The 21,129-nt window shown below is 57.8% G+C and overlaps 12 protein-coding genes and 1 non-coding gene across 13 annotated transcripts; 5 read left to right on the top strand and 8 right to left on the bottom strand.

Moving 5' to 3' along the window:
- Positions 1-160: 160 nt before the first annotated feature.
- On the top strand, positions 161-3,715 carry N657DRAFT_652117 (DEAD-domain-containing protein; the record flags this gene model as incomplete). The annotated part of the gene is made up of 10 exons (XM_062794263.1): positions 161-215; positions 276-597; positions 666-1,079; positions 1,497-1,845; positions 1,909-2,499; positions 2,552-2,644; positions 2,701-2,884; positions 3,012-3,230; positions 3,285-3,372; positions 3,433-3,715. The coding sequence occupies 10 exons, from the start codon at positions 161-163 to the stop codon at positions 3,713-3,715; spliced, it is 2,598 nt and encodes an 865-aa protein (XP_062652205.1).
- Positions 3,716-4,211: 496 nt separating this feature from the next.
- N657DRAFT_638901 (uncharacterized protein) lies at positions 4,212-5,279 on the bottom strand. The gene has a single exon (XM_062791675.1). It carries the CDS (start codon positions 4,856-4,858, stop codon positions 4,244-4,246), a length of 615 nt encoding a protein of 204 aa, XP_062652204.1. The 5' UTR covers positions 4,859-5,279; the 3' UTR covers positions 4,212-4,243.
- Positions 5,280-5,351: 72 nt separating this feature from the next.
- N657DRAFT_638900 (uncharacterized protein) lies at positions 5,352-5,908 on the top strand. Its single transcript, XM_062791674.1, has one exon. It carries the CDS (start codon positions 5,474-5,476, stop codon positions 5,681-5,683), a length of 210 nt encoding a protein of 69 aa, XP_062652203.1. The 5' UTR covers positions 5,352-5,473; the 3' UTR covers positions 5,684-5,908.
- On the bottom strand, positions 5,743-7,770 carry N657DRAFT_695638 (glycoside hydrolase family 47 protein; the record flags this gene model as incomplete). Its single annotated transcript, XM_062797316.1, has 5 exons — positions 5,743-6,023; positions 6,105-6,595; positions 6,680-7,289; positions 7,328-7,493; positions 7,556-7,770. The coding sequence occupies 5 exons, from the start codon at positions 7,768-7,770 to the stop codon at positions 5,913-5,915; spliced, it is 1,593 nt and encodes a 530-aa protein (XP_062652202.1). The 3' UTR covers positions 5,743-5,912.
- Positions 7,771-8,533: 763 nt separating this feature from the next.
- N657DRAFT_21969 (uncharacterized protein) lies at positions 8,534-9,708 on the bottom strand. The gene has a single exon (XM_062786275.1). The coding sequence runs from the start codon at positions 9,421-9,423 to the stop codon at positions 8,638-8,640; it is 786 nt and encodes a 261-aa protein (XP_062652201.1). The 5' UTR covers positions 9,424-9,708; the 3' UTR covers positions 8,534-8,637.
- On the bottom strand, positions 9,456-10,862 carry N657DRAFT_21979 (DNA repair protein rad10). Its single transcript, XM_062786277.1, has 2 exons — positions 10,310-10,862; positions 9,456-10,236 (listed from the first exon to the last, which is right to left on the bottom strand). Exons 1-2 carry the CDS (start codon positions 10,657-10,659, stop codon positions 9,495-9,497), a joined length of 1,092 nt encoding a protein of 363 aa, XP_062652200.1. The 5' UTR covers positions 10,660-10,862; the 3' UTR covers positions 9,456-9,494.
- A 236-nt stretch (positions 10,863-11,098) lies between these two features.
- On the bottom strand, positions 11,099-11,887 carry N657DRAFT_564290 (uncharacterized protein; the record flags this gene model as incomplete). The annotated part of the gene is made up of 1 exon (XM_062788269.1): positions 11,099-11,887. The coding sequence occupies one exon, from the start codon at positions 11,885-11,887 to the stop codon at positions 11,099-11,101; it is 789 nt and encodes a 262-aa protein (XP_062652199.1).
- A 1,456-nt stretch (positions 11,888-13,343) lies between these two features.
- Positions 13,344-13,850, bottom strand: N657DRAFT_21936 (uncharacterized protein). Its single transcript, XM_062786273.1, has one exon. The coding sequence runs from the start codon at positions 13,711-13,713 to the stop codon at positions 13,402-13,404; it is 312 nt and encodes a 103-aa protein (XP_062652198.1). The 5' UTR covers positions 13,714-13,850; the 3' UTR covers positions 13,344-13,401.
- A 137-nt stretch (positions 13,851-13,987) lies between these two features.
- N657DRAFT_652113 (mandelate racemase-like protein) lies at positions 13,988-15,393 on the top strand (the record flags this gene model as incomplete). Its single annotated transcript, XM_062794262.1, has 2 exons — positions 13,988-14,143; positions 14,200-15,393. 2 exons carry the CDS (start codon positions 13,988-13,990, stop codon positions 15,391-15,393), a joined length of 1,350 nt encoding a protein of 449 aa, XP_062652197.1.
- A 360-nt stretch (positions 15,394-15,753) lies between these two features.
- Positions 15,754-15,825, bottom strand: N657DRAFT_t5. The gene has a single exon. It is a non-coding gene; the product is annotated as a tRNA-Met (tRNA).
- A 958-nt stretch (positions 15,826-16,783) lies between these two features.
- N657DRAFT_562496 (cytidine deaminase-like protein) lies at positions 16,784-17,293 on the bottom strand (the record flags this gene model as incomplete). Its single annotated transcript, XM_062788142.1, has 1 exon — positions 16,784-17,293. One exon carries the CDS (start codon positions 17,291-17,293, stop codon positions 16,784-16,786), a length of 510 nt encoding a protein of 169 aa, XP_062652196.1.
- Positions 17,294-17,388: 95 nt separating this feature from the next.
- N657DRAFT_21927 (DnaJ-domain-containing protein) lies at positions 17,389-18,678 on the top strand. The gene is made up of 2 exons (XM_062786272.1): positions 17,389-17,433; positions 17,527-18,678. Exon 2 carries the CDS (start codon positions 17,576-17,578, stop codon positions 18,464-18,466), a length of 891 nt encoding a protein of 296 aa, XP_062652195.1. The 5' UTR covers positions 17,389-17,433; positions 17,527-17,575; the 3' UTR covers positions 18,467-18,678.
- A 445-nt stretch (positions 18,679-19,123) lies between these two features.
- Positions 19,124-20,173, top strand: N657DRAFT_562193 (uncharacterized protein; the record flags this gene model as incomplete). The annotated part of the gene is made up of 1 exon (XM_062788119.1): positions 19,124-20,173. One exon carries the CDS (start codon positions 19,124-19,126, stop codon positions 20,171-20,173), a length of 1,050 nt encoding a protein of 349 aa, XP_062652194.1.
- Positions 20,174-21,129: the final 956 nt, after the last annotated feature.

Here is a 21,129-nt window from a genome sequence, read left to right as displayed (position 1 = left end):
TCAATTCCGTTGCTCTCAGATTCGTCGTGACGTCAATACTTGGGATTCCGGTTCATCGCGTCTTCAACTTGTCAAACCAAGCAAGTTGCGAAGAGTCTCCTCCTCTTCCTCTTCCTCCCCCTCGACCACCATCGCAGGTCTCCAAGTAAGACCAGACAACATGGCCGAGCCCATTGGCCTCATCGCCAAATCCGGCATTGAACTCCTGACGTATGGTCGGTAACACCCGGCTCACTACGAACTACTCTGTCCAAACTACTCACCCTGCAACCCAGGCACCCCCAACGGCGTCAAAGTCTCCGTCTTCCTCGAGGAGCTCAAAGAAGCCTACGGCAAGCCCTACACGGTTCAGGCCATCAACATCAGCAAGAACACGCAGAAGCAGCCCTGGTACACGGCCCTCAACCCCAACGGTCGCATCCCGACCATCGTCGACCATGACCGCAGCGGGTTCGCCGTCTTTGAGGGCATCGCCATCCTGAACTACTTAGCGAGGCACTACGACCCCGAGAACAAGTTCAGCTTCCCCGTCGACTCGGACGACTATTCCGTGGCGGAGCAGTGGATTGCCTGGCAGCATGGCGGATTGGGGCCGATGTGGGTTCTCTTGTCTCCCTTTTTCCGCTCCAGAAAGCGCGTGCTGATGGATATGTACAAAACTCAAGGCAAGGCCAAGCCAACCACTTCCTCCGGTTCGCGAAGGAGAAGATTCCCTACGCTATTCAACGCTATGTAGGCGAATCGGAGCGCCTGTACGGCATCCTCGACGCCCGCCTCGCCGACCGCGACTATGTTGCAGGCCCAGGACGGGGCAAGTACAGCATCGCGGATATTAGCCTGGTAGGGTGGGTGAACATGGCGCAGTACTCTGGGGTTGATCTGCCGGCGCTGTTCCCCAATGTCAAGGCCTGGCTGGACAGGCTGCTTGCCAGGCCTGCGGTGCAGAGGGGGTTGGCTGTTCCGAGCGGCAAGCCGAGCGGACTCTCGAATCGGGCGATTATGGAGAGCGAGGAGGGGAAGAAAACGATTGAGGAGGGAAGGAGGTTGGTGGATCGGGCGAAAGAGCAATTTGAGTACAAGTATGCTTCGCCGTAGTGGAAAGGCCGCGGCAGCCTGCTGCTGAGTGAGTAGGGGATGGGGGGGAACTTATGAATATTCGTGCAAATCTCGACAGATCGAGTTAGAATACAACTAACACGCTGCTAAGGATCGCTTTGAAACACCTGTCGAGTCTCGATGGCAATGTCCTTGAATTGATTGTTTTACTGGACTCCATGACTGCCGAATTTATCATGAAGAATGGGGGAATGAGAGACGCATTGAGCATGCAGATTGCAAATAAGCTCGTGGAGAAGGCGGGGCTCGCAAGCTTCTGCCCCACTAGAGCCATGTGGGGCGCTTATCTTATCTTCTGGTGAGCAGCCGCAATTTTTTGGTAGTCCAACACCCTCTTGTTGGAGCAGAGAGAGAGTTCGGCGCCAGTCAACAACCACAAGTGAACGAACACCTTTGCCCGCGCACGACACCAACATGAAACGCAAATTGGACAAGCGCGACGAGTCTACCGTGGCCCAGCCGGAACTTGAAACAAAGTCCAGCCAAGCCGAAAAGCAGCCAGCTGCCGCCAAATCGGAACCTGAGCTTACCTTCGCCGACCTTGGCCTCGACCCGCGCCTGGTGCAGGCCGTCGCACAGCAGAGCTTTGAGAAGCCCACACTCGTTCAGCGAAAGGCCATTCCGCTGGCACTACAAGGCCAAGATGTGCTCTGCAAAGCCAAGACGGGGTCCGGCAAGACGGCTGCCTACGTCCTCCCTGTGCTGTCCAGCATCCTGAAGCGCAAGATTGTATGGATAGCCTCCCGCACCGCCTTACCCGTCCATTGGCGGTCCGATACTAACCTACTGCAGACCGATCCAACACCCTTCACCGCCGGCCTCATCCTGGTTCCGACCCGCGAGCTCGCCGACCAAGTCTTCAAAGCCATCGAGCACTTCTCGGCTTTTTGCGCAAAGGACATGCACGCCGCCAAGCTGACCGAAAACGTCTCCGACGCCGTTCAGCGCTCCCTGCTCGCCAACGTTCCAGACATTGTCGTCTCGACTCCCGCCCGCGCCTGGCACAGCGTCAACTCGGCGGCGCTCTCGCTCGCCAAGTTGCAGTACCTGATCCTGGACGAGGCCGACCTGGTGCTGTCTTACGGCTACGACGAGGACATGGAGAACATTTCGCGGTCGCTGCCCAAGGGCGTGCAGACCATCATGATGAGCGCAACGCTGTCGGCCGAGCTGGATGCGCTGAAGGGTATCTTCTGCCGGAATCCAACGGTGCTGGATCTGCAAGAGGAGTTCGGGGCGGAGGACGAGAAGCTCACCCAGTTTTACGTCAAGTGTGCCGAGGACGACAAGTGGCTGATCTCGTACCTTATCTTCAAACTACAACTGATCAAGGGGCCGTGTCTGATTTTTGTCGCCGACATTGATCGGTCATACCGATTGAAAGTGGGCATGGATAGTTTCTTTGGCTGGCAGAGCGTTTGCTGACAGACTGCAGCTTTTCTTTGAACAGTTCAGCATCAGGAGTTGCGTCCTGAACTCTGAGCTGCCCATCAACACCCGGATCAAGATCATCGAGGAATTCAACCGCGTACGTTGATATGAGTCGGACCAGGCCTGGGCAAGCAGGAGCTAATGCGCTAGCAGGGTATTTATGACATCATCATAGCGTCGGACGAGAAGCCCGAGTTTGTTGGAGACGAAGCTGCGGAAGCAGAAGGCGACAAGAAGGAGGCCAAGAAGCCCAAGAGCAAAGATGGGGAGGAGGGAACAGAGCAGCCCAAGAAGAAGCGGAGACACAGGAAGGATGAGGAATATGGGGTATCACGAGGTATGCGAACAGACCAACGTCCCAAAGCGCGAACTGACCCCCAAGCTAGGTATCGACTTCAAGAACGTTGCCGCAGTGATCAACTTTGACATGCCTACATCTGCTTCGTCATATACCCACAGGATAGGGCGGACTGCCCGGGCTGGCCGTGCCGGCATTGCGCTTTCCTTTGTCATCCCGAAGGAGCACTACGGGAAGCACAAGGCGACCACTGTCAAGAGCACCGAGAAGGACGAAAGGGTGCTGGCAAAGGTCATGAGACAACAGGCGAAACTGAACAGGACGTTGGAGCCATATAATTTCAACAAGTCGCAGATGGAGGCGTTCAGATACCGCATGAACGACGGTATGTCTCTGCAAAAGGATCACAGATGCTTTCAGCTGACTAACTTGTCGGAAGCACTGCGTGCCGTCACCAAGGTGGCCATCCGGGAGGCCAGGACGAGAGAATTACGACAGGAGTTGCTGAGGAGCGAGACTCTCAAACGGTGAGTGTCCTTGCGTGCGCCTGGACCAGATTACGCGGCATCTGACTTTTTGCTGCACAGATACTTTGAAGAGAACCCCGCCGAACTCTCCCATCTCAGACACGACGGTGAGCTGGGCCGGGTGACGAGACAGCAACCCCATCTCAAGCACGTGCCCGATTACCTGCTTCCCAAGGACGGGAAACAGGCATTGACGTCGCAACAGGTCGGCTTCGTGCCGTTCAAGAAGGAGGGCGGCAAGGATAGGAAACACAGGAAGGGCAAGTCAAAGGGGCGGTCGTTCAAGGTGGGCGGGAGGAAAGACCCGCTCAAGACGTTCAAGGTTCGACGGAAGGCCAAGTGAGCAGAGCTTCACAACGAGGTGTGTGTGTGCATATCTCTGCTCTAGCGTTGACCAAAGCGCGTAGTCCATACCGTGTGCGTCTTCTGATGATCCGACCAGTGCTATCTCGGGCCACCATTTCTCATGTATCTCTCCCATAGCACAGGCCGAGCGTGGTGCTGCCGTTTGACATGTGAGAAAATACGCATTGGCAACGAATATACACAACCACTTCACCCTTTCACCCGAGCAGCATATATACCGCTGTCCATCCCCCTCAGCTTCTGGCCAGTTTCTTCCCGACATCCCTAACGCAAGCAACACAGACACACCCATTCTCCCTTTTCCCTTTTCCCATCCGCTCTACAAATACCAGACACGACCACCAAGATGCGCTCGTACCTCAAAACAACGCAACGCAGGAGAACCCGCGCCGGTTGGTGGCACTGCCGGTGGCGGGTCGACACGACGCCGATCGCCATCGCGAAGGGTCCATGGATCCCCGACGAGCTTCTGCCGGCCGCCGAGGGTCCGCCCCCTGCCGCGAGCTTATCCCCGGCCGCCAATCCTGCCAAAATCGCGGTGCGCTCCGAGGAGGAGCTGCAGTCCGACCTGGCCGCGCTGGGTCAAACAGAGAAGGGCGTGCGCGCCAGCCTGGGCCGGGGCCTTGTCCGGTTGGCGGCGAGGAAGAGAAGGGATGGTTTTGCAGCTGCTCTTTTTCCTCCTCCTGCTCCGGCGAGAGGAGAGGAGGGCGAGGGCAAGGAGGAGAGCGAGCGGGAGAAGAAGCAGGCGGCGGATGAGTTTAGAGAGTTTTTTAATCGGGCGTTTGAGGTGATGAAGGGTGGGTCGAAGGCGCAGGACGGAGAGCACAGGGTTACGGGTATGTTGGTGCGGGATTGGGAGCGCGTGACGGCGGGGCGGAAGGTGCTGACCACACGTAAGGTGGAGGAAAGGGAGGGTGGTTTGCTGGATGATGAGGTGGAGTGGCTGGTACGTAATGCGTTGAATGGGTTGGATCGGAGGGAGTGTGTGCGGTCTTTGGGCTTCACTTTGCGAGTGCTTGAGCACCTGGACGACGCTCCAGACTACGAGGATGCTGAAACCCAGGGGATCGGGTCTGAAGATCCCATTCCTGGGGAGCAACCAGGCAATCCGCCGGCTCATGAATCTCCCAATCAATCTACGGATCCGCCGGTCGAGTTGGGTCAAAACTCGGGGGTGGACTCGGCTCCCAAGCACCCTCATCACTCGGATGATTCGACGCCGGACAACGGACTTCCGACCCCTGAACCAACGCCGGATCCTCCGCAACCACCGGCACGGTCGCCAATTCCGAAAGACGACGGGACGAACGAGGCTCCCGAAGGCCAGGAGATTGATCATGTTGACAGGCGCGCAACAAGAAGACCGCGCAGCTGGGCGGGAGAGGATTTGTCGCGTGTTACATGGAGGGGACCTCTAGCTTAGGAAGAGCAGAGATGAAATAGAGATGATTTGGCCATGATGGCGATGGAGGTGTTGATGCCCCTGAAGTTGAACATGAAACAACAAAGTGAACCGAGGCCTCCACTCCAGGTCGTTGTGGAGAAACAAGATGGAAGGAGCCATAGGTAGGTAAAATAGGTCAGGTGCGCGCGGCCTTGCCACTGATGCCGCCACCGCCAAGGGTCAGTATGCATATACAAACCATGCACTCGAACCATCACCTCCAACGACACACCCTAACCGACAGCTCTCAAGATTTCCTGAACCAGCAATTGTTTTCTCAACTGCTTCACAATGCCCGACCAAACGCCAATCGTTCCGGCCAACACACAGCCTAAGCAGCATCCCGAGACAGCAAGCACCGCGGCTTCACGCCCAACGGGTGCCGGGGTCAACACGGGTGCCGGCACGACAAGACCCAAGACAGAGGCCGAAATTGAGGCCGACAGGCGCTACGAGGAGGCCATGGAGGACGAGTATGCCAAGCGGGAGGGCGGTGCGTGAGGCCGGATGGCCTGGGTCTCTCTAACATGACGATGGGTTTTCATGTCATTGTACATTGACGATTGACGATGCTTATGTCGGGGAAGAGCGTATTATGAATTTCAACTCATGTTGATGTTCATATTTTGGATGGCGTGTGGAGGAGAAGATACATCAAGTGTGGAAACGAAGCATCACGTCCATTAGCACTATCCAAATAAAATTTACACACTCCGGCTCCGCAAACCATCTACCTGCTCACCGTCTCCCCTGCCCGCGGCGCCGCGACCCGTATCGGATGCGCCTCAGTATTATACACAAACTCATTTGTATGATCAGCCTTGACCTGCCACGGGGCATCCTGTGCATCACCATCCGTCAGTAACTTCTACCCCGTCTCCACTCCCAGCGGTGGACTCGGTTTTCAATGGAATGCACTCACCTCGGCATGAATCAAATAACTGTACTTCAAGACCTCGGCAAACCAAAAGCTCTCCTGAAAATCATGATACCCGCCGCCTCCAGGCCGGTTCACGTCCCTTATGCTCGAGAAGCCGCTCCCGACGCGGCACGTCTCGCGCACCCGCTCAAACGCCTCCCACGCCCAGTCCTGGTACTTTGGGTCGCCCGTCGCGCGGTAGGCATAGTAATAGCTTTCGATGACTTCGGGCCGGAGGACGTAGTTGCCGTTGGTGATCCAGAAGCCCGAGCTGCTGTAGAAGGCGGCTTGGTTCGCCGGCGCTGGCGGGTTGTTGGTCGCGTTGAGCGGGTGTGCCGCGTCCTGCCAGGCAAAGATTTCGGGCCCGATTCCCGTTGCTGTCGAGGTGTACGTCTCGTGGCAGCCGTCGACGAGCTTAAGACCGAATTCCGTGTAGGCCGGCTCGTTGAGCGTCAGCCCGCCGAGGATGAAGTTGCCGCCGTTGAAGCACGCCACTGGTTAAGAGTACTTGCGTGAGCATGGGATCTTGGAGAACAGGAGAAGAAGGGTGTAGAGAATAAGGGAGGTGTAGGGCATACAGTGCTCGGAAACAAAACGCAGCTCCTTGCCCCGCCACATGGCGAGGAAGGTCAGCTCCGGCCGTGTCGTCGGATGCGAGACGAGGTGCTCGATGGACGAGTCGGCGGCCAAGACCCACCGGTCCCGGTATTCGGCGAAGCGCTCCCGGTCGTACAGGTACATCTTGATGAGATACTCGTAGAAGCTATCGGTACCGCCACCCCAGCCGCCGTTGCTGTCGACAAAGTGCCCGTCCGAGAGCCGCACATTGGTCCCCAGAAGCCCCGGGAACGGCTCCCCTGACTTTGGCTGGGGGTGGAGGAGGTAGGACTCGCCCTTCTGCGCCAGGTTCGCGTACTCGGTGTCGTTGGAGAGATCGCTTAGGCGCGTCCACTCGAGCACCAGCGTGCCAATGGTGGCAATGCCGTTTGTTGTTGAGCCTCCCTTGCGCGGGGGATTGAAGAAAAGATTATTGTCGGGCACGCCGCTGGGGGTGTCGAAGGCCACCTTGAGATTGTCGGCCAGCCGTTTTGCCTGGCTGAGGATTGCTTCCACATCCGAGATCTGCTTGATGTGGTCGTTTAGCGGGCCGGTGAGGAGGTCGTAGGCTGGTGCATACGTCAGCTCCAACTGCCGTGGGTGAATTGCAGCATCATTTTACCAGACACAAGGCCCCCAAGATAGCGAATGGTGGTCTCGAACAGGGACACCTCAGTCGTGGTGGTGTCAAAGTCGATTTCGGGGATGTACGCTAGAATCCGGTCGACAACATCCCACTTCTCCATGACCAGTGCCGTGCTGAAGGCGTCAACGGCGCTTGCCCCCCAACCGTTTCTGATATTATCAGCCGTCAGCCAACCTTATAGACGCCCTTGACAGAATGCATGGGGATATACCTGTCATCCGCGAACCCGTTGGTCACAGGCCGCAGGGAGTCATGCCGAAAGGCATATCGGTGATACCCATCCCAGGACACCTGGAATGCCTCCTTGACGGCGTCGGCTCGATCCTTGTTGACAGCGTACCTCGTCGTCCGGGTCCTGTGAGGCACGGCAGCCGCCAGGCTAAGTAGTAGGAGAGTAACGCTCCCTGTAGCGGAGAGGGAACGCATAGCGGCGGACGGCCTGGCCTAGACCAGAAAGAGATAAAGTGAACAAGCGCCAATGCCAGAGAGCAAGTTATGGAATACCGGTTTGCACAGACACGCAGAAGGGAACAAGCGCATATAAACAAATAGATGAGAAGCCGAGCATGGAACCGTCAGACACTAAGGTACCTTATGCGCTGGCATACCATACCAAACAAGCCCGGAGCATGGCTCCTTCATTGAGGCAACGAAAACAGCTGTGCTAAGACAGCCACAACAGACTGGTGAGAAGGTGGTATCCATGGCTGTGACGTGCCATGTTTTGCAGCAGGAAGGGGACACAGACCCGAGACACAGACCAGGCGCGCGGGGAATCTCCTTCCCCAACAACAACAACAACAACAACAACAACAACAACAACAACTGAATGAACGCTGCTGTGTGAGGAGGCCCGACCTGCTGAGCGCTGATCTGCTGTCAATCTGCGCAGAAGACACGACATGATTGGCCCGCTGCTGCGATACCTGCCTAAAGTTGGTAGGCAGGCAGGCGCTGTGGAATGCTCGTTGGAGGTTTGACGGGACAAGCTGGGCCAGCAGTCCCAGTGTTTCCATGCCGTCTTTCTTGCCTAGGAAAGGAATGGACTCTTTCAGATGCTGTCCAGCATTGTTTCTGAGGAGCATGCTGTCATGTCTTGGAGAACGAGATAATAAAGTAACCAACGGGCAACAGCCACATTGGAAATGCCTGCCCCAGAGTTGAGAAGGTCTCAATACCCGGTACCGCCTGGTTCATGCGGAGCCTGCAATATATTTTGGCCTGCGCAACCAGGAGAACCTGCACGAGACCCAAGACCAATCCAGCTCCGGGATAAGTAATTGGACTTGGATCTCAGTCCAAGCAGTTGCATCTGACTATATTGACTGGTCCATCGCTAATAGTTACTGGACCGAGTCTGGCAGGAAGGCGGTTTGTGTTCCTAGGGAAGAAACCACGCCGGGCACGCCTTTGGCTGCAGAAACGGTCAGACAAGAGAGCAGCATGCTCCCTTCTCAGAATAGGCCGCGAGCCGCTTGGCTGGTAACCCAACACCGCGGATGCGTAAGGCACACAGACAACCAGCGTGAATTTCGCCTTCTTTCGAGAGTGTGCCACCTCGAGGTCGGATGACGGGCAGGCCGGGGAAAAAATTGGACAATTGTGCAACCCCTCATCAACCCCCCGGTCAACACTGTTGTGCTTGCTTCTCCCGCATGGTACATTCCCATGACGGATCACAGGGCTCAGACCATGTGCACCGACCGCAGGCCACCCCCGTGCGCCTCTCCCGTCAATACCACAGCTGACAGATGCAAAGACTGACTCCCTTGTACCTGGCAATGGGTCCGTCAACTGGGAGCCGCCGACGAGGAAGAGGATGTTTGGAGCACAACTGGGATGTCTCGATTGTCCTCGTCCTTCCGCGTCTGCACCCATCCGAATGAATTGTATAACCCGTGGGACCGGGCAACACACCCCGTGCCTCCTGCGTCTTTTGCGCTGCCAAACTTTCCTCTGAAAAATGCTGCGAACCGTTGCTCCGGTCAGCCACCGACACGAGGGCGACCTGCAGTTGAACAAACCGGCACGGGTCGCGTTTATGCCTATGTTGGGCAACCTTGCCCGCACTAGCGGCATGCGGTGTTTGTGTCGTGCGGCGAGGACTGAAAACGTGGCCGAGCTTCCCAATCGGCACGTTCGTGGACATGTTACCCTTTGTCTCGTAGCCTTGCCAGCGCGGCAGCGATACCCTCGCTCAGCTGATCATCCTTGCGCGCCGCATCTGCAGCCGCGGGTGTACCCGAACTCGTCCGGGCCGCGGCCGGAACGGGTTGCTTCTCTGGCCGACCCGTCTCCGCTTCGGCCGCGGCAACCAATGCTTCGGCATCCTCCTCCTCCTCCACCTCCACGCCCGCCTGCTGCTCCTCTCTCCCCTTGACCACCTTCCTTATCCCAGCAGTATTACTCACCCCTCTCTTCCCGGCCTTGCCAACCCGAAACGGCTCCTCCACAGCCCTGCACCAAGCCCTAACTTTCTTCTCCCCCCACCCGCCCACAACCCCAACCTGCTCGGGCGTGGCATTCACCGCGTTCCTCAGACTCCCAAACGAGCTCACCAGCGCGACGGCGTCGGCCTTGTTGATGTTCCGCGGCACAGTGACAAACTCGACGAGCCGCTCGGCATAGCCCGTGGCTTGCTGCCCGCGGATGGCCGAGAAGCCGGCGTGCTCGTACGACTTGTACAGCTCCAGGTACCGGGCGGCCTCGGCGGCCGACCAGGCGAGAATGATGGTCACGTTGTTGACGAGCGACGTCTTGGACAGCTCGCGCAGGGCGTCCTCATGGTTGGGAATGTCGACGAGGGTGAGCAGGATGCGCAGGTTGTACTTGCCCTGGAGGTTGCGGATCCGCGTGTAGATGTATTCTGGGTGGAGGCGGTGGTATTTGAGGCTATTGAAACCCGAGGACAATTGTCAGAGATAGAAGGGAGATGATAGAGAGAAGGAGGGAAGGGAAAACGCACCTGAGGAACAACGCGCAAGTTGTCAGTCCCAGGCCATAGTCGGCGGGGATGTCGCTGTACTCCCAGGGGATGGACTTGAGGCAGGCCAGCACGGGATTGCCTTTCTGCCTGGGGGAGACGAGGATGGCGGATCCGGAGCCGCGGGCCGGAAGGGCCTGGGGAGTAGGCTGCACAACCTTGGGCGGTCCTGACCCGGACATGTTCGACGGCGGTGCTCGATCGAGGCGCTGAGGTGTCGGCTGCTGGATCTTCGGCGCCGGTCGTGGCGCGGCTGGCCTAGAGAGACCGGGCTGCGCGGCTGCGAGAGCGGCGAGAACGTCGTCGGCGTCGCCGTATTCGTCGTCGTCCATTTTTACGCTTCTCTGTCGATGATGATCTGTTTGCCGTGTTGCCCCGACCAAACCGCACGTGTATTCTGCGCAAATGGAACCTGGTTGAATGTGAGGTACATACAACCACAGTACTCCGTACGGGCACCTGCATGCGATCACCGTATGTCTTGGCGATTGCCGATCATTGAGCCACGGTATGTGGGGCTCTCAGCATCGCGGAGAAAATGTCAGTTTCCCGACTGACCTCGATGGCGTCCGTTCCAGCGGTGACTTAGGGACATAATGCGTCGGTCCACAAATAGTACATCACGGAGCGATCTATTTTGCAGAAACAATCAGAGTTCAGGTTTGGAAGGCCTAGATACTCTATATAGCCACCATTTCACCCGTCACAAACCAGATCAAACGCCGTCCTACGCCCATCCATATCTTGGTATCATAAAATCCCACCCCCTACCTAGTCCAACGCCTCCGTCCCAAGTTCTGCGCCACAGTCCTTGCCACCAACGCCCCTCATCGAGTCGTGTATCGAGTAGAGCGCCCTCAGCCACATGTCAAACATCCTCTCCATCTCCCGCGCCTGCCGGTTGCCCCGGCTGAGCTCCGCCATCTGGTCGCGCAATCCCTCGTACGCTTCGATCATGACCCAAACCTGCAGCGCCGACGAGCCCATGGACGACGCGCGGGACGGGCGAGCCGCCATGGCCGACGAGAGCTCGCGCGTGAGCAGGTCCAGGCATATCTGCAGGCTGACGTTCTCGTCGGCGTCGGCGTCGGCGTCGGCGGCCGCCGCCGTGGTCTGCCTGCTTAACGGCACGGTGGGGGGTTCCGGCTTGGCGAAGGAAGGCGCCTCAGGCTTGGAGGTGGGGAAGGAAACGGGCTTGAAGTAGACTGTTTCTTCCTGGAACGAGACCAGCGTGCCGTCGTCTGATGACATAGGCGAAGGTTTCGGGAACGCGGCGGTTCGCGACGGGTGGCTGAGACAACTTTCATCTCCTCCGGGGCAGCATGAACTGCGATGCTGTCTGAGCGTTACTGGCTGCTCAGTATCGCTGTCTGCGGGTGACAGCTCAAGCTCAGAAGAGTCGTCCCAGCACAGCGAGCGAGGACGAGACTCAAGGACCGCCTTGTACTGTTCCGCGATGCGGTCGACGCTTGAGGTCCTGCCGAGGACGTGGGTAGGTGGTTGGGGGAAGTCCTCCAACTTCCTAATCGAGCAGAAGGGCGTCTTCGCACGACGTCCCATTCTCGGAGTTGAGTGTTTGGTAGCTTCTGAGCTGGATAACGATCGTAGGTGCTGCTTGGCCCGAATGAGGTGTGAAACCCCGGGGACAATGTGACGCGAATACCTCCCTAGCGACTCTCGAAACAGATGCTGTTCGTGTTGTCCTCGTTCGCTTTGCGGAGACGCGCCCTCCTTCTTCTTTGGGGGTACTGGGGGCGGGCGAGGCTGAGTCCAAACTGTTGATAGGCTGAAGTCCGTAGATGCTTCTGGCAGACTCGATGCGGTTGAATTAAAGCGGCACGCAGTGTTGATCTGCGGCTTCCTAAAGCTTTTTTGTTTTTGTAGCTTCTTCCGTGGCCTGGCGTCTGTTGTGCCAAATAAGCACTGTTTTGTTGGTTCCATTGTTTATTGAATGATGCCTATTCAGGCGGCGAAGATGGTAGCGACAGGGTCGAGCAATAGGTGAGGCATGAGGGCATTCAGTCAAGCGGATGAAAGGAGAACATATAAATAAGCCATGGCCTTTAAATCGAGGAGTAGCTGGCTCGAATATAATGTTGTTTCGACACATGCTTTGGGGCCCACATCCATCCGAAGCGTTGCAGTCGAGGTAATGGCGACCTTCGAACTCCCTGATTATTTCCGTTTGCCATTTTCACAGCAACTGGTCGTGGATGGTGGCGAGCAAGCAGTGAGTGCTCAGAGAGTTGACGTGAATCATGAAGAAGGCGGGGTGATTGCGAGCAAGGAATATGCCGTCAACTGGAGCATCGAGTTCGCCAAAGAATCGCGTCAGTTCGCCTTCCACGAGGCCTGAGCCATCGGATTAACTTCTAGAAAGCTCGCCTCTGCTGCCTTTGACTGCAAACGACGGGCTCATGCCGGGACAACCATGAACCCTTTCTGATCGGATGTTCCTCGAGGATGGGTTCGGATCATCCTGAATCACGTCGCGGAGGTTGAAGGTGCACATGGTGGCCACGCAGTGCTGTATCAGAGAGATTAAACGGCGAAAGAAGACTCTAGAGCTTGGAAAGGAGGGAGAATAAATCTGGCTGAGGCTGGGAATGGATTGATTGGCATCATTGCGATGTAGGCGCAGGGCTAAGTGAGGCAGTACCTATCGGGGCTTCGAAAGCGCCGATCCGACCAGCTGCCAAGGGGGCTAGCCCCTATTATCGGTAATGATCGAGAGGGGCAACTGCTGGACCATTTGATGAAGTGTAAAGTGGGGAGGACGGCTTGGCGCTCTGCACGACTTGAGCAGTCGACCTCAACGGCGCGATTCTTCCGGGCAAGCTGTGACAACTGGACCGTTGTCAACCGTCGACAACCAAACCACTGAGAACTGGGTCCGAGCTGCGTTCTCTGGTTCTCCGAGGATACCTTATTACTGCCTGAGAAGTCTCGCCCATTAATGTCGACGGCAAAGAATCACGGCCAGTTCCGCGAGTCGATGGCCCACTCTCATCGCGACGGTGAATTTCGGTCCGCGCAGACTTGGAAGCCCGAACGGAACCTGCAATAATTCGGCCCTAGCCCCCCTTACAATTCAAATACTGTGACAGTTCCGCCTTTCTGTTCATTTCTGTTTGCACGGTGGCAGGCTGCTGGCCAAGACTCGTCTCCAGCCCGTCGGAGTCCCGGTCACTTGGATTGGCACTCCAGGACGGCAGCTCATGTCTTGGACTCTTGGCTTTCTGGACAGCAGTGACGTCGGAGTCGATCCTCGAGTGACTTTGACCCGACAGCGACGCTAGCAGCGGAAGCCTCCACGGAAACATGCATGCTGCCGCCACATGGGGGAACCTACTCAGCGCAGCCCCATATCTCCATGATTTATCCATCAATCACAGGACGCGCAGTCTGCCTCTGAGAGCCGACATTGACTTTAACCCCACCATGCCCCTCATCCCGGTCTCGGGCCCACGCTTCATCATGGAAGTGTTTTGGCTCAAGTCATGCCCTCGACCTGCCATGATGGTGCTTGGACTGGCCTGGACTCACACCCGTGAGAGAATTACTTGAGCAGCAGGAACCCCTTCACCAACGTTCCCTCGCTCGCATCATTCCTCACCCCTCTTCACATCCCAAGACGGTACGCAGCACACCACAGCAGCCATGGCCGAAATCACCATCACCGGCTGGACCACCCGCGATGTCCGGTTTCCCACCTCGCTGGACAAGACCGGCTCGGACGCCATGAACGCGGCCGGCGACTACTCGTCCGCATACTGCATCCTCGAAACCGACTCGTCCTACACTGGCCACGGCATGGTACGGAGACCCCGTGTGTCGGCCTCGTAACTCAGCAGAGCACTAACACACCACAGACATTCACCATCGGCCGCGGCAACGACATTGTGTGCGCCGCCATCAACCACGTCGCCGAGCGCATCAAGGGCCGGACGCTCTCCAGCCTCGTCGCCCACTGGGGCCAGACCTGGCGCCATCTCGTCAACGACAGCCAGCTCCGCTGGATCGGCCCGGAAAAGGGCGTCATCCACCTCGCCCTCGGCGCCGTGGTCAACGCCATCTGGGATCTCTGGGCCAAGACGCTCAACAAGCCCGTGTGGCGCGTCGTGGCCGAGATGACGCCCGAACAGTTTGTCGACTGCATCGACTTCCGCTACATCACCGACGCCGTGACCCCCGTGGAGGCCATCGCCATGCTGAAGGAGACTGAAGCCGGCAAGGCCGACCGCATCCGCGACGCCGAGAACAGCCGCGCCGTGCCCGCCTACACCACCTCGGCCGGCTGGCTCGGCTACGGCGAGGACAAGATGCGCGCCCTCCTGCAGGACACCCTCTCCAAGGGGTACCGCCACTTCAAGCTCAAGGTCGGTGGCAACGTCGAGCAGGACAAGCGGCGGCTCACCATCGCCCGCGAGGTGATTGGCTACGACAACGGCAACATCCTCATGGTCGATGCCAACCAGGTGTGGTCCGTGCCGGAAGCCATCGAGTACATGAAGGAACTCGCGCCCTTCAAGCCGTGGTTCATCGAGGAGCCGACGTCGCCCGACGACATCCTGGGCCACAAGGCGGTGCGGGACGCGCTGCGGCCATACGGCATCGGCGTGGCCACGGGCGAGATGTGCCAGAACCGCGTCATCTTCAAGCAGCTGCTCATGTCGGGCGCCATCGACGTGTGCCAGATCGACGCGTGCCGTATGGGCGGCGTCAACGAGGTGCTGGCGGTGCTGCTGATGGCGAAAAAGTACGGCGTCCCCATCGTGCCGCACTCGGGCGGCGTCGGCCTGCCCGAGTACACGCAGCACCTCAGCACCATCGACTACGTCGTCGTCAGCGGCAAGCAGTCGGTGCTCGAGTACGTCGACCACCTGCACGAGCACTTCTTGCACCCGTCCGTCATCAAGAACGGCTTCTACCAGACCCCGACCGAGCCCGGTTACAGCGTCGAGATGAAGCCCGAGAGCATGGATCGGTTCGAGTTTCCGGGGGGGGAGGGCAGCTGGTGGAGGAGCGAGGAGGCGAGGCCGATATTGGAAGGCGTCAAGATATAGGGTGTCGGATGCGGTAGTTGATTATGAATTCATGCTAGAAAGCTGTAGTTAATCACACAAAGTTTAAGAGGTCACATTGGCTTGGGCAGCTTCAGTGCCTTTGTCTGCTTAGGGAGGCTTCTGAGGGTTGTTCCTGTTCTCCCTGCCCCCGAGTGGTGTTCCAGTCAACACTCGCCTTATCCAAGGAGGAAGAGAAAGGAGGACAAAGGGTCGAGTCTCGCACAACCAGCAAATTAACCAGCTGATCCTTGTTCCGATCGAGAGACCTCTAGGTTATGGAGGCGGGCGCGCTTTTGAAGTGAGGGCAAAAAGCAGGAGTCAATTTCAATGATTCTCAACACCAAAAGGATCTTTTTTGATTAGCTCAGACTGGTTTCGATCCAGTGACCTCCGGGTTATGAGCCCGGCGCTATTCCCCTTAGCTACTGAGCTGTTGTTGATGTTAATTTCCCGGGCGCGTGGTTTTAAGTGTACGCTCCCAAACATCTCCAATACACTTGACATGCCGCTATGCAAACCAGCTGTGTATTTGTTTGGTGGGAGGTGGTTGTTGGAATAGGCCTCCTCCTTAGGGCGTAAAATACGGACATCAAACCCCATGATTCCTCATACAACGGGCTCCTAACCTCTCTGTCCGCCGATGGCTTCATGGGGAGAACAGTGACTCGCCCTAGCACTCCACTTTCGTCGTGATTTTTCCGAAGTTCTGAGACTCAGGCCTCTCCCTACCCCACGCTCCGATCCACTTCCCAGACCAAAGAAGTGGTATAACGTCTCCCATGATCCCAGATCTCTGGCCGACCTCTGCCCAATCTCACTCGAGCGGCCCCGTTTGTAACCCCAGTCGCCCCAGGCCTCCCCTGGTCGGTTGAAATTTAAACCGTGTAACTGCTGCAGGGCTGAGTGGTCAAAGATAATGGACGAGCTCAAGCGCCCGAACTTCCAGTCACCATGGTCGTCTCCCCCCAGCGTTCTTCGAGCTGCCTGGGAGGAGGGGGTTATGCTCGACGGAATAAAGCCAAAGTCTCATTGTCATCTGGAGCAAACGCGCCTAGAGAGGGCGGACCAGTTTTGACACCTTCCTCTCTCTCTAGACGTACAATCCGAACCTGGTTTGAGTGTTGGTGCACCACCACAAAGCGGGTACTCGCAACGAAGCAGGAAAGAAAGAGATCATGGATGACATGGTGAGAGAGACTTAGGGTAATGAATGAGGAAAAGGAAAGTAGAGCGAAATCGAACTCCTGCTCTGCAAAACACAGAGTGCTCTGCATACTTACTTCACTCAAGACACTCCTAAACATAGCAGGCGAACCAGAGGAGGGTTATATGGCTCCAACGCAAGCAACAGCCCGCCAGGATGACAACAGGCCCGGGCAACACAAGACTCTCAACTCTTGACATGACCAGCCGTAGCAACCTCGAGGATCTCCTTCTCGAGCCCCTCAACCCGAACCACGGTAATGCCCGCATTCTCCAGGCTCCGCCTGCCCGTGTTCTCGGCCACAAACGTCTCAGGCTCCATGACGCCCACATAGACGGACCTGATGAGATTCGCCAGGCGGAGGACCCTCTCGACACAGGGCAGGTTGCCGCTCAGCCTTTTGGAGCAGGGCTCGACCGTGGTGTAGAGAGCCAGGGCCAAGTCTGAGGGGAGCACATCTCTGAGGCGCTCCTCGGGCACGCCGTGCTGTTCTGCGAGCTTCATGAAGCAGCACTGTTCTGCGTGCGCGTTTCCGGGAAGCTCGAGGGTGTAGCCCGTCGCGAGGATCTGGTTGGTGGTGGTGTCGACCAGCACAGCGCCCACGCGGTAGTTGGTCGGTTTGGGCGGGGACTTGCGCGCCTGCTCGAGGGCGAGGCGCATGTAGCCTTGGTGGTCGCCCGGTGGGATGGCGGCCATTGTATGGATGAATCAAATTGGAACTTGGCTCTCTCTTACATTGGCAACTGGAAGGGGATGGTTCCTGCGACTCGAGCTCAGCGTAGTAAACAATTCTTCAAAACGGACAGAGTTTACGGAGTACCCAGTTATTATTGACCGTAATGCCCCACTTTTGTTCGCGCACGCTCACTGACGCGACGCGGCAGCAAATTCGATCAAACAATCGATTTTAACTAACTACTCCGTACTAGCGTTGCCCCCCGTCACCACTACCACCAGACACCAAAACACCAATTCGCAATGTCCTCCCCCGACGACCTGACCGAAGGGGAGCCGCCCGCCATTGACCCGTACGAGGTCCTCGGGCTGGAGCGGACCGCCTCGCCCGACGAGATCAAATCCGCCTACCGCAAAGCGGCGCTCAAAACCCACCCGGACAAGGCGCCCCAAGACGAGAAAGACGAAGCCAAAGAGCGCTTCCAGCAGGTTGCTTTTGCCTACGCTGTGCTCTCCGACCCAGCCCGACGCAAGCGCTACGACGAGACGGGCTCGACCTCGGAAGCGGTCGTCGACGCCGACGGCTTCAGCTGGTCCGATTTCTACCGCGAGCAGTTCCGCGACGCCGTTTCAGAGGACGCGATCGCGCAGTTTGCGGCGCAGTACAAAAGCTCTGACGAGGAGCGCGCCGACGTGCTGGCCGCGTACGAGGAGTTTGAGGGCAACATGGACGCCGTCTACGAGCATGTCATGCTGAGCAGCGTGCTTGAGGACGACGCACGGTTCCGGGCCATCATTGACGCCGCCGTCGAGGCAGGCGAGGTGTCGCGGTTTGACGCGTACGCAAAGGAGACGAAGAAATCTAAACAGGCGCGCGTCAAGGCGGCGAAGAAGGAGGCGCAGGAGGCGGACGAGTTGGCCAAGGAGCTCGGGGTCTACGAGAAACTGCGCGGCAGCGGCGGGAGGAAGAAGAAGAGCGCCAAGGACGCAGAGGCTGATCTGGCGGCACTCATTCAACGGAATCAGGCGTCGAGGGCGAGCGCGCTGGATAAGCTGGCTGAGAAGTACGGGGCTGTCCCGCCCAAGGGTGGCAAAGGGAAGAAGAGGAACGCTAAGGAGCTGGAGCCGGACATTTCGGAGGAGCAGTTTCAGGCTATACAGGCGGACATGATGAAGAAGACGAAGCGGAAGTGAGGAGCTGCTGCGCACGACTGGGCTTGGAGTATGGGTTCGACATTACGGAGGTCTGGTATTCGGCGTTTCGGGCGAGGCATCTAGGACCGGCATGGCGTCAAGGTACATGGTATTGGCGGGGGGACCTAAGGCTTTTATCACAGTGCATTTGAACTTTCCGCCAGGTTACGGATAGAAATCAGAGAAATGCTCCACTGATGTGTTGACAAAAGATACGGCGAAAGGCGGCTCAGGGCGGCTAGGGGTGTGCGGGGCGCAAGAAACTCCACATCAGGCACGGATACGGGGCTCCAATAGGGTCCAAGAAGGCTTGACCTGTGCTTCAAAAGGTTAGCCCCAGGTACGTGTACTGTACCTTGTTGGCTTGGCGCCAAGATGTGCTGATCCTCGACAAATGCTGTTCGGGGTGGTTCGTTGGTTGAAATGATTCTCGTTATTAGCGTCAACACGGGGCTGAAATGCACTGCTTTTACCGCTCATTTCTTCCCGAATCTCTCCTGCCCACGCGTCTTCTGCAATGAGGTTGGGGTTAATCGACAAGTCTGGCTCAGACTTCTGTGTTCGACTGCTGCCATCTTCAACCCTTACCTACCTTCCCTTCCCTTCCCATCCGAAGTACACTCGGCTCTTCGCCAGCCGACCCGGAACGCAGGGAGCATGAATTCGCACAATGGGTTCGGAAACTATCTGGATCAGTCATTCTTCGACAGCTTTCGCTGGCTGGACGAGGAAGAGAACCTGGATCTGCGCCTCTTCCTCGACGACTACCATGCTCACCTGCGCGAAGGTGCGCCGCCGACGAAACAGCGGCCCTCGTTTCGTCGGCGTATGTCGATAACCAAGATGCCCTTCGGCCGTCGAAGCTCAGTTTCGGGGGGACAGCCAGGAACCAGGGATGCCACCACTCGGACGCCGCCAATCCGCAGCCCAACAGGCAGGGTCTCGAACGGTTTGACTCACACAAGGCGCAAGTCGCGCGCTCTGTCTCTGATCACGCCAAACTCGAGGCACGCGCCTCAACCGTCCATCACGGCCTTCGACCCCGCCGCGGCCCACTACCAGGACCCCGAGGCACGTCTGAAGCTCCGCGTGTACCTGGCGTCGCCGCAGAAGTTTGACGAAGCCGTCGAGTTTGGATTCCCGTCTGCCGACTCCGACGTTTCCCGGACCCAGTCCCGGCAGAAACCGGCCGATGCCTCCGCCGACATGCGCACCTTCTGGGCCGACGACGACGACGAGGATCAAAGCCTCGACATCCTGTCCCTCAGCAGCGACCAGCCCTCATCGCCCGAACTGGATTCGCCCCAGACGCCAGAGCCAATCGAGCAGCACAGAGGGCCTCGCGGGCCTCGCCACGCGCGGCTGGCCTCTCCAGGCGCTTTCAAAGGGAGAGAGTGCGGGATCAAGACGCCCGACGGAGCCGCAGCGTCGTCGCGCGAGATGACGCTCCGCATGACGCTCACCCGGCCGGATCTGCGTGCTCACGAGGACGAGATTTACGGCTGGCAGCAGAGGCCCGTCTACCAGCAACACAGCCGGCGGCCGACCGCCATAGCGTCCCTGGGGACAGAGAGCAGGGGTCCATCACTTGGGGGCTGGTCTCACAAGAGTAGCATGGAGAAGTTTCCCGAGATTGACCATTGGAATGGATCGACGGCTGAGAGGGGCGTCATGAGGCGGATCTGGGACCGCGTTCGGAGGGGTTGAAAGAGCCACACAGAACACGCTTTCGAGCCGGTCCATGTCATCTCGATACAACGCACTGCCATCTACTTCTACCGCAAGGCACCTTTTCCCCCTTGACCTTTGCAGCCACCGCTCGCTCGAGTCCTGTCACTTGATCACCACCAACACTCTTCACATGTCCTTGCCCACAAGGGTAGAAACCGGATTCGAACACGTATCTCCTCGACTTTATTGCTTGTATATCGCAGCTTGGCAAGGCGCTGGGGGGTCCTTTCTTCTTTCACTTTGTTCTTTTTCGTTCCATGTTACATGGCATTCAGGCTAAGCATCTCAGGTTGGACTTGCTGGCATTCATCTTCTCCTTACAGCGTAGCAGATCAAAGAGCATGCAGATTCTGGTTCTAACCTAACTCCCAACCGTTTCTGGTCTTCCCCTTCCCGACGCACATGGCCTGGCCGCTCATTCATGTAGCCGCGGTATCCGCACCGATTTCGAACCGAGTCGACGCCCACATTGGGCGCCTGAGAGCAGACTCGTCCGTTTCGGAAACGATCAGGTAGTGTGCAGGACACACAGAATAATACCTGTACGGAGTACAACGGACATGTTTGCATGTTGGTTGCTTTCGCCCGCTATCAGATCCGATTGGTATGGTTCGGAACACAGCACTCCTACGGGTATGTACCCCCGCAAGCGAAGCGCGGTTAAAAGCCCTGTCGTGCGCATACATGGAGACACAAATACACCGCTCCGGCGTCGTTGGAGGCTTGGCGAGGGAAAAACATGCACGACGCGCGACCCCTTGCTTCCGCCGTTCTCCCGGCTGTGTCGCCGCCTCGCCGCTTGGCCCACCGCTCAGGTCCGGTTCCCACAAAGGTAGGGAACGCTTCGCCAACCCCTGCAAACGGCTGGCTGCAGGGCAGGGGAACAGGAATGGAGTCGATGGAACCCTGTGGGAGGGGCAGAGGTGTGGGGG

This window comes from Parathielavia appendiculata, assembly GCF_033297405.1.
Source record: "Parathielavia appendiculata strain CBS 731.68 unplaced genomic scaffold N657scaffold_1, whole genome shotgun sequence".
NCBI classification, from domain to species: Eukaryota; Fungi; Ascomycota; class Sordariomycetes; order Sordariales; family Chaetomiaceae; genus Parathielavia; species Parathielavia appendiculata.
Note: the sequence above shows the minus strand (reverse complement) of the source record. Positions and strands in the feature narration are given on the sequence as shown.

What these genes read in the sequence shown, in the direction of transcription:
- N657DRAFT_21969 (XM_062786275.1), bottom strand. Translation starts at nt 9,423, where the DNA reads ATGCCGCTAGTGCGGGCAAGGTTGCCCAACATAGGCATAAACGCGACC.
- N657DRAFT_21979 (XM_062786277.1), bottom strand. Translation starts at nt 10,659, where the DNA reads ATGGACGACGACGAATACGGCGACGCCGACGACGTTCTCGCCGCTCTC. An exon ending in ACTTGCGCGTTGTTCCTCAG is followed by an intron (nt 10,237 to 10,309) that starts GTGCGTTTTCCC and finishes GGGTTTCAATAG; the next exon opens with CCTCAAATACCACCGCCTCC.
- N657DRAFT_638901 (XM_062791675.1), bottom strand. Translation starts at nt 4,858, where the DNA reads ATGAGCCGGCGGATTGCCTGGTTGCTCCCCAGGAATGGGATCTTCAGA.
- N657DRAFT_21927 (XM_062786272.1), top strand. Translation starts at nt 17,576, where the DNA reads ATGTCCTCCCCCGACGACCTGACCGAAGGGGAGCCGCCCGCCATTGAC.
- N657DRAFT_21936 (XM_062786273.1), bottom strand. Translation starts at nt 13,713, where the DNA reads ATGGATAAATCATGGAGATATGGGGCTGCGCTGAGTAGGTTCCCCCAT.
- N657DRAFT_638900 (XM_062791674.1), top strand. Translation starts at nt 5,474, where the DNA reads ATGCCCGACCAAACGCCAATCGTTCCGGCCAACACACAGCCTAAGCAG.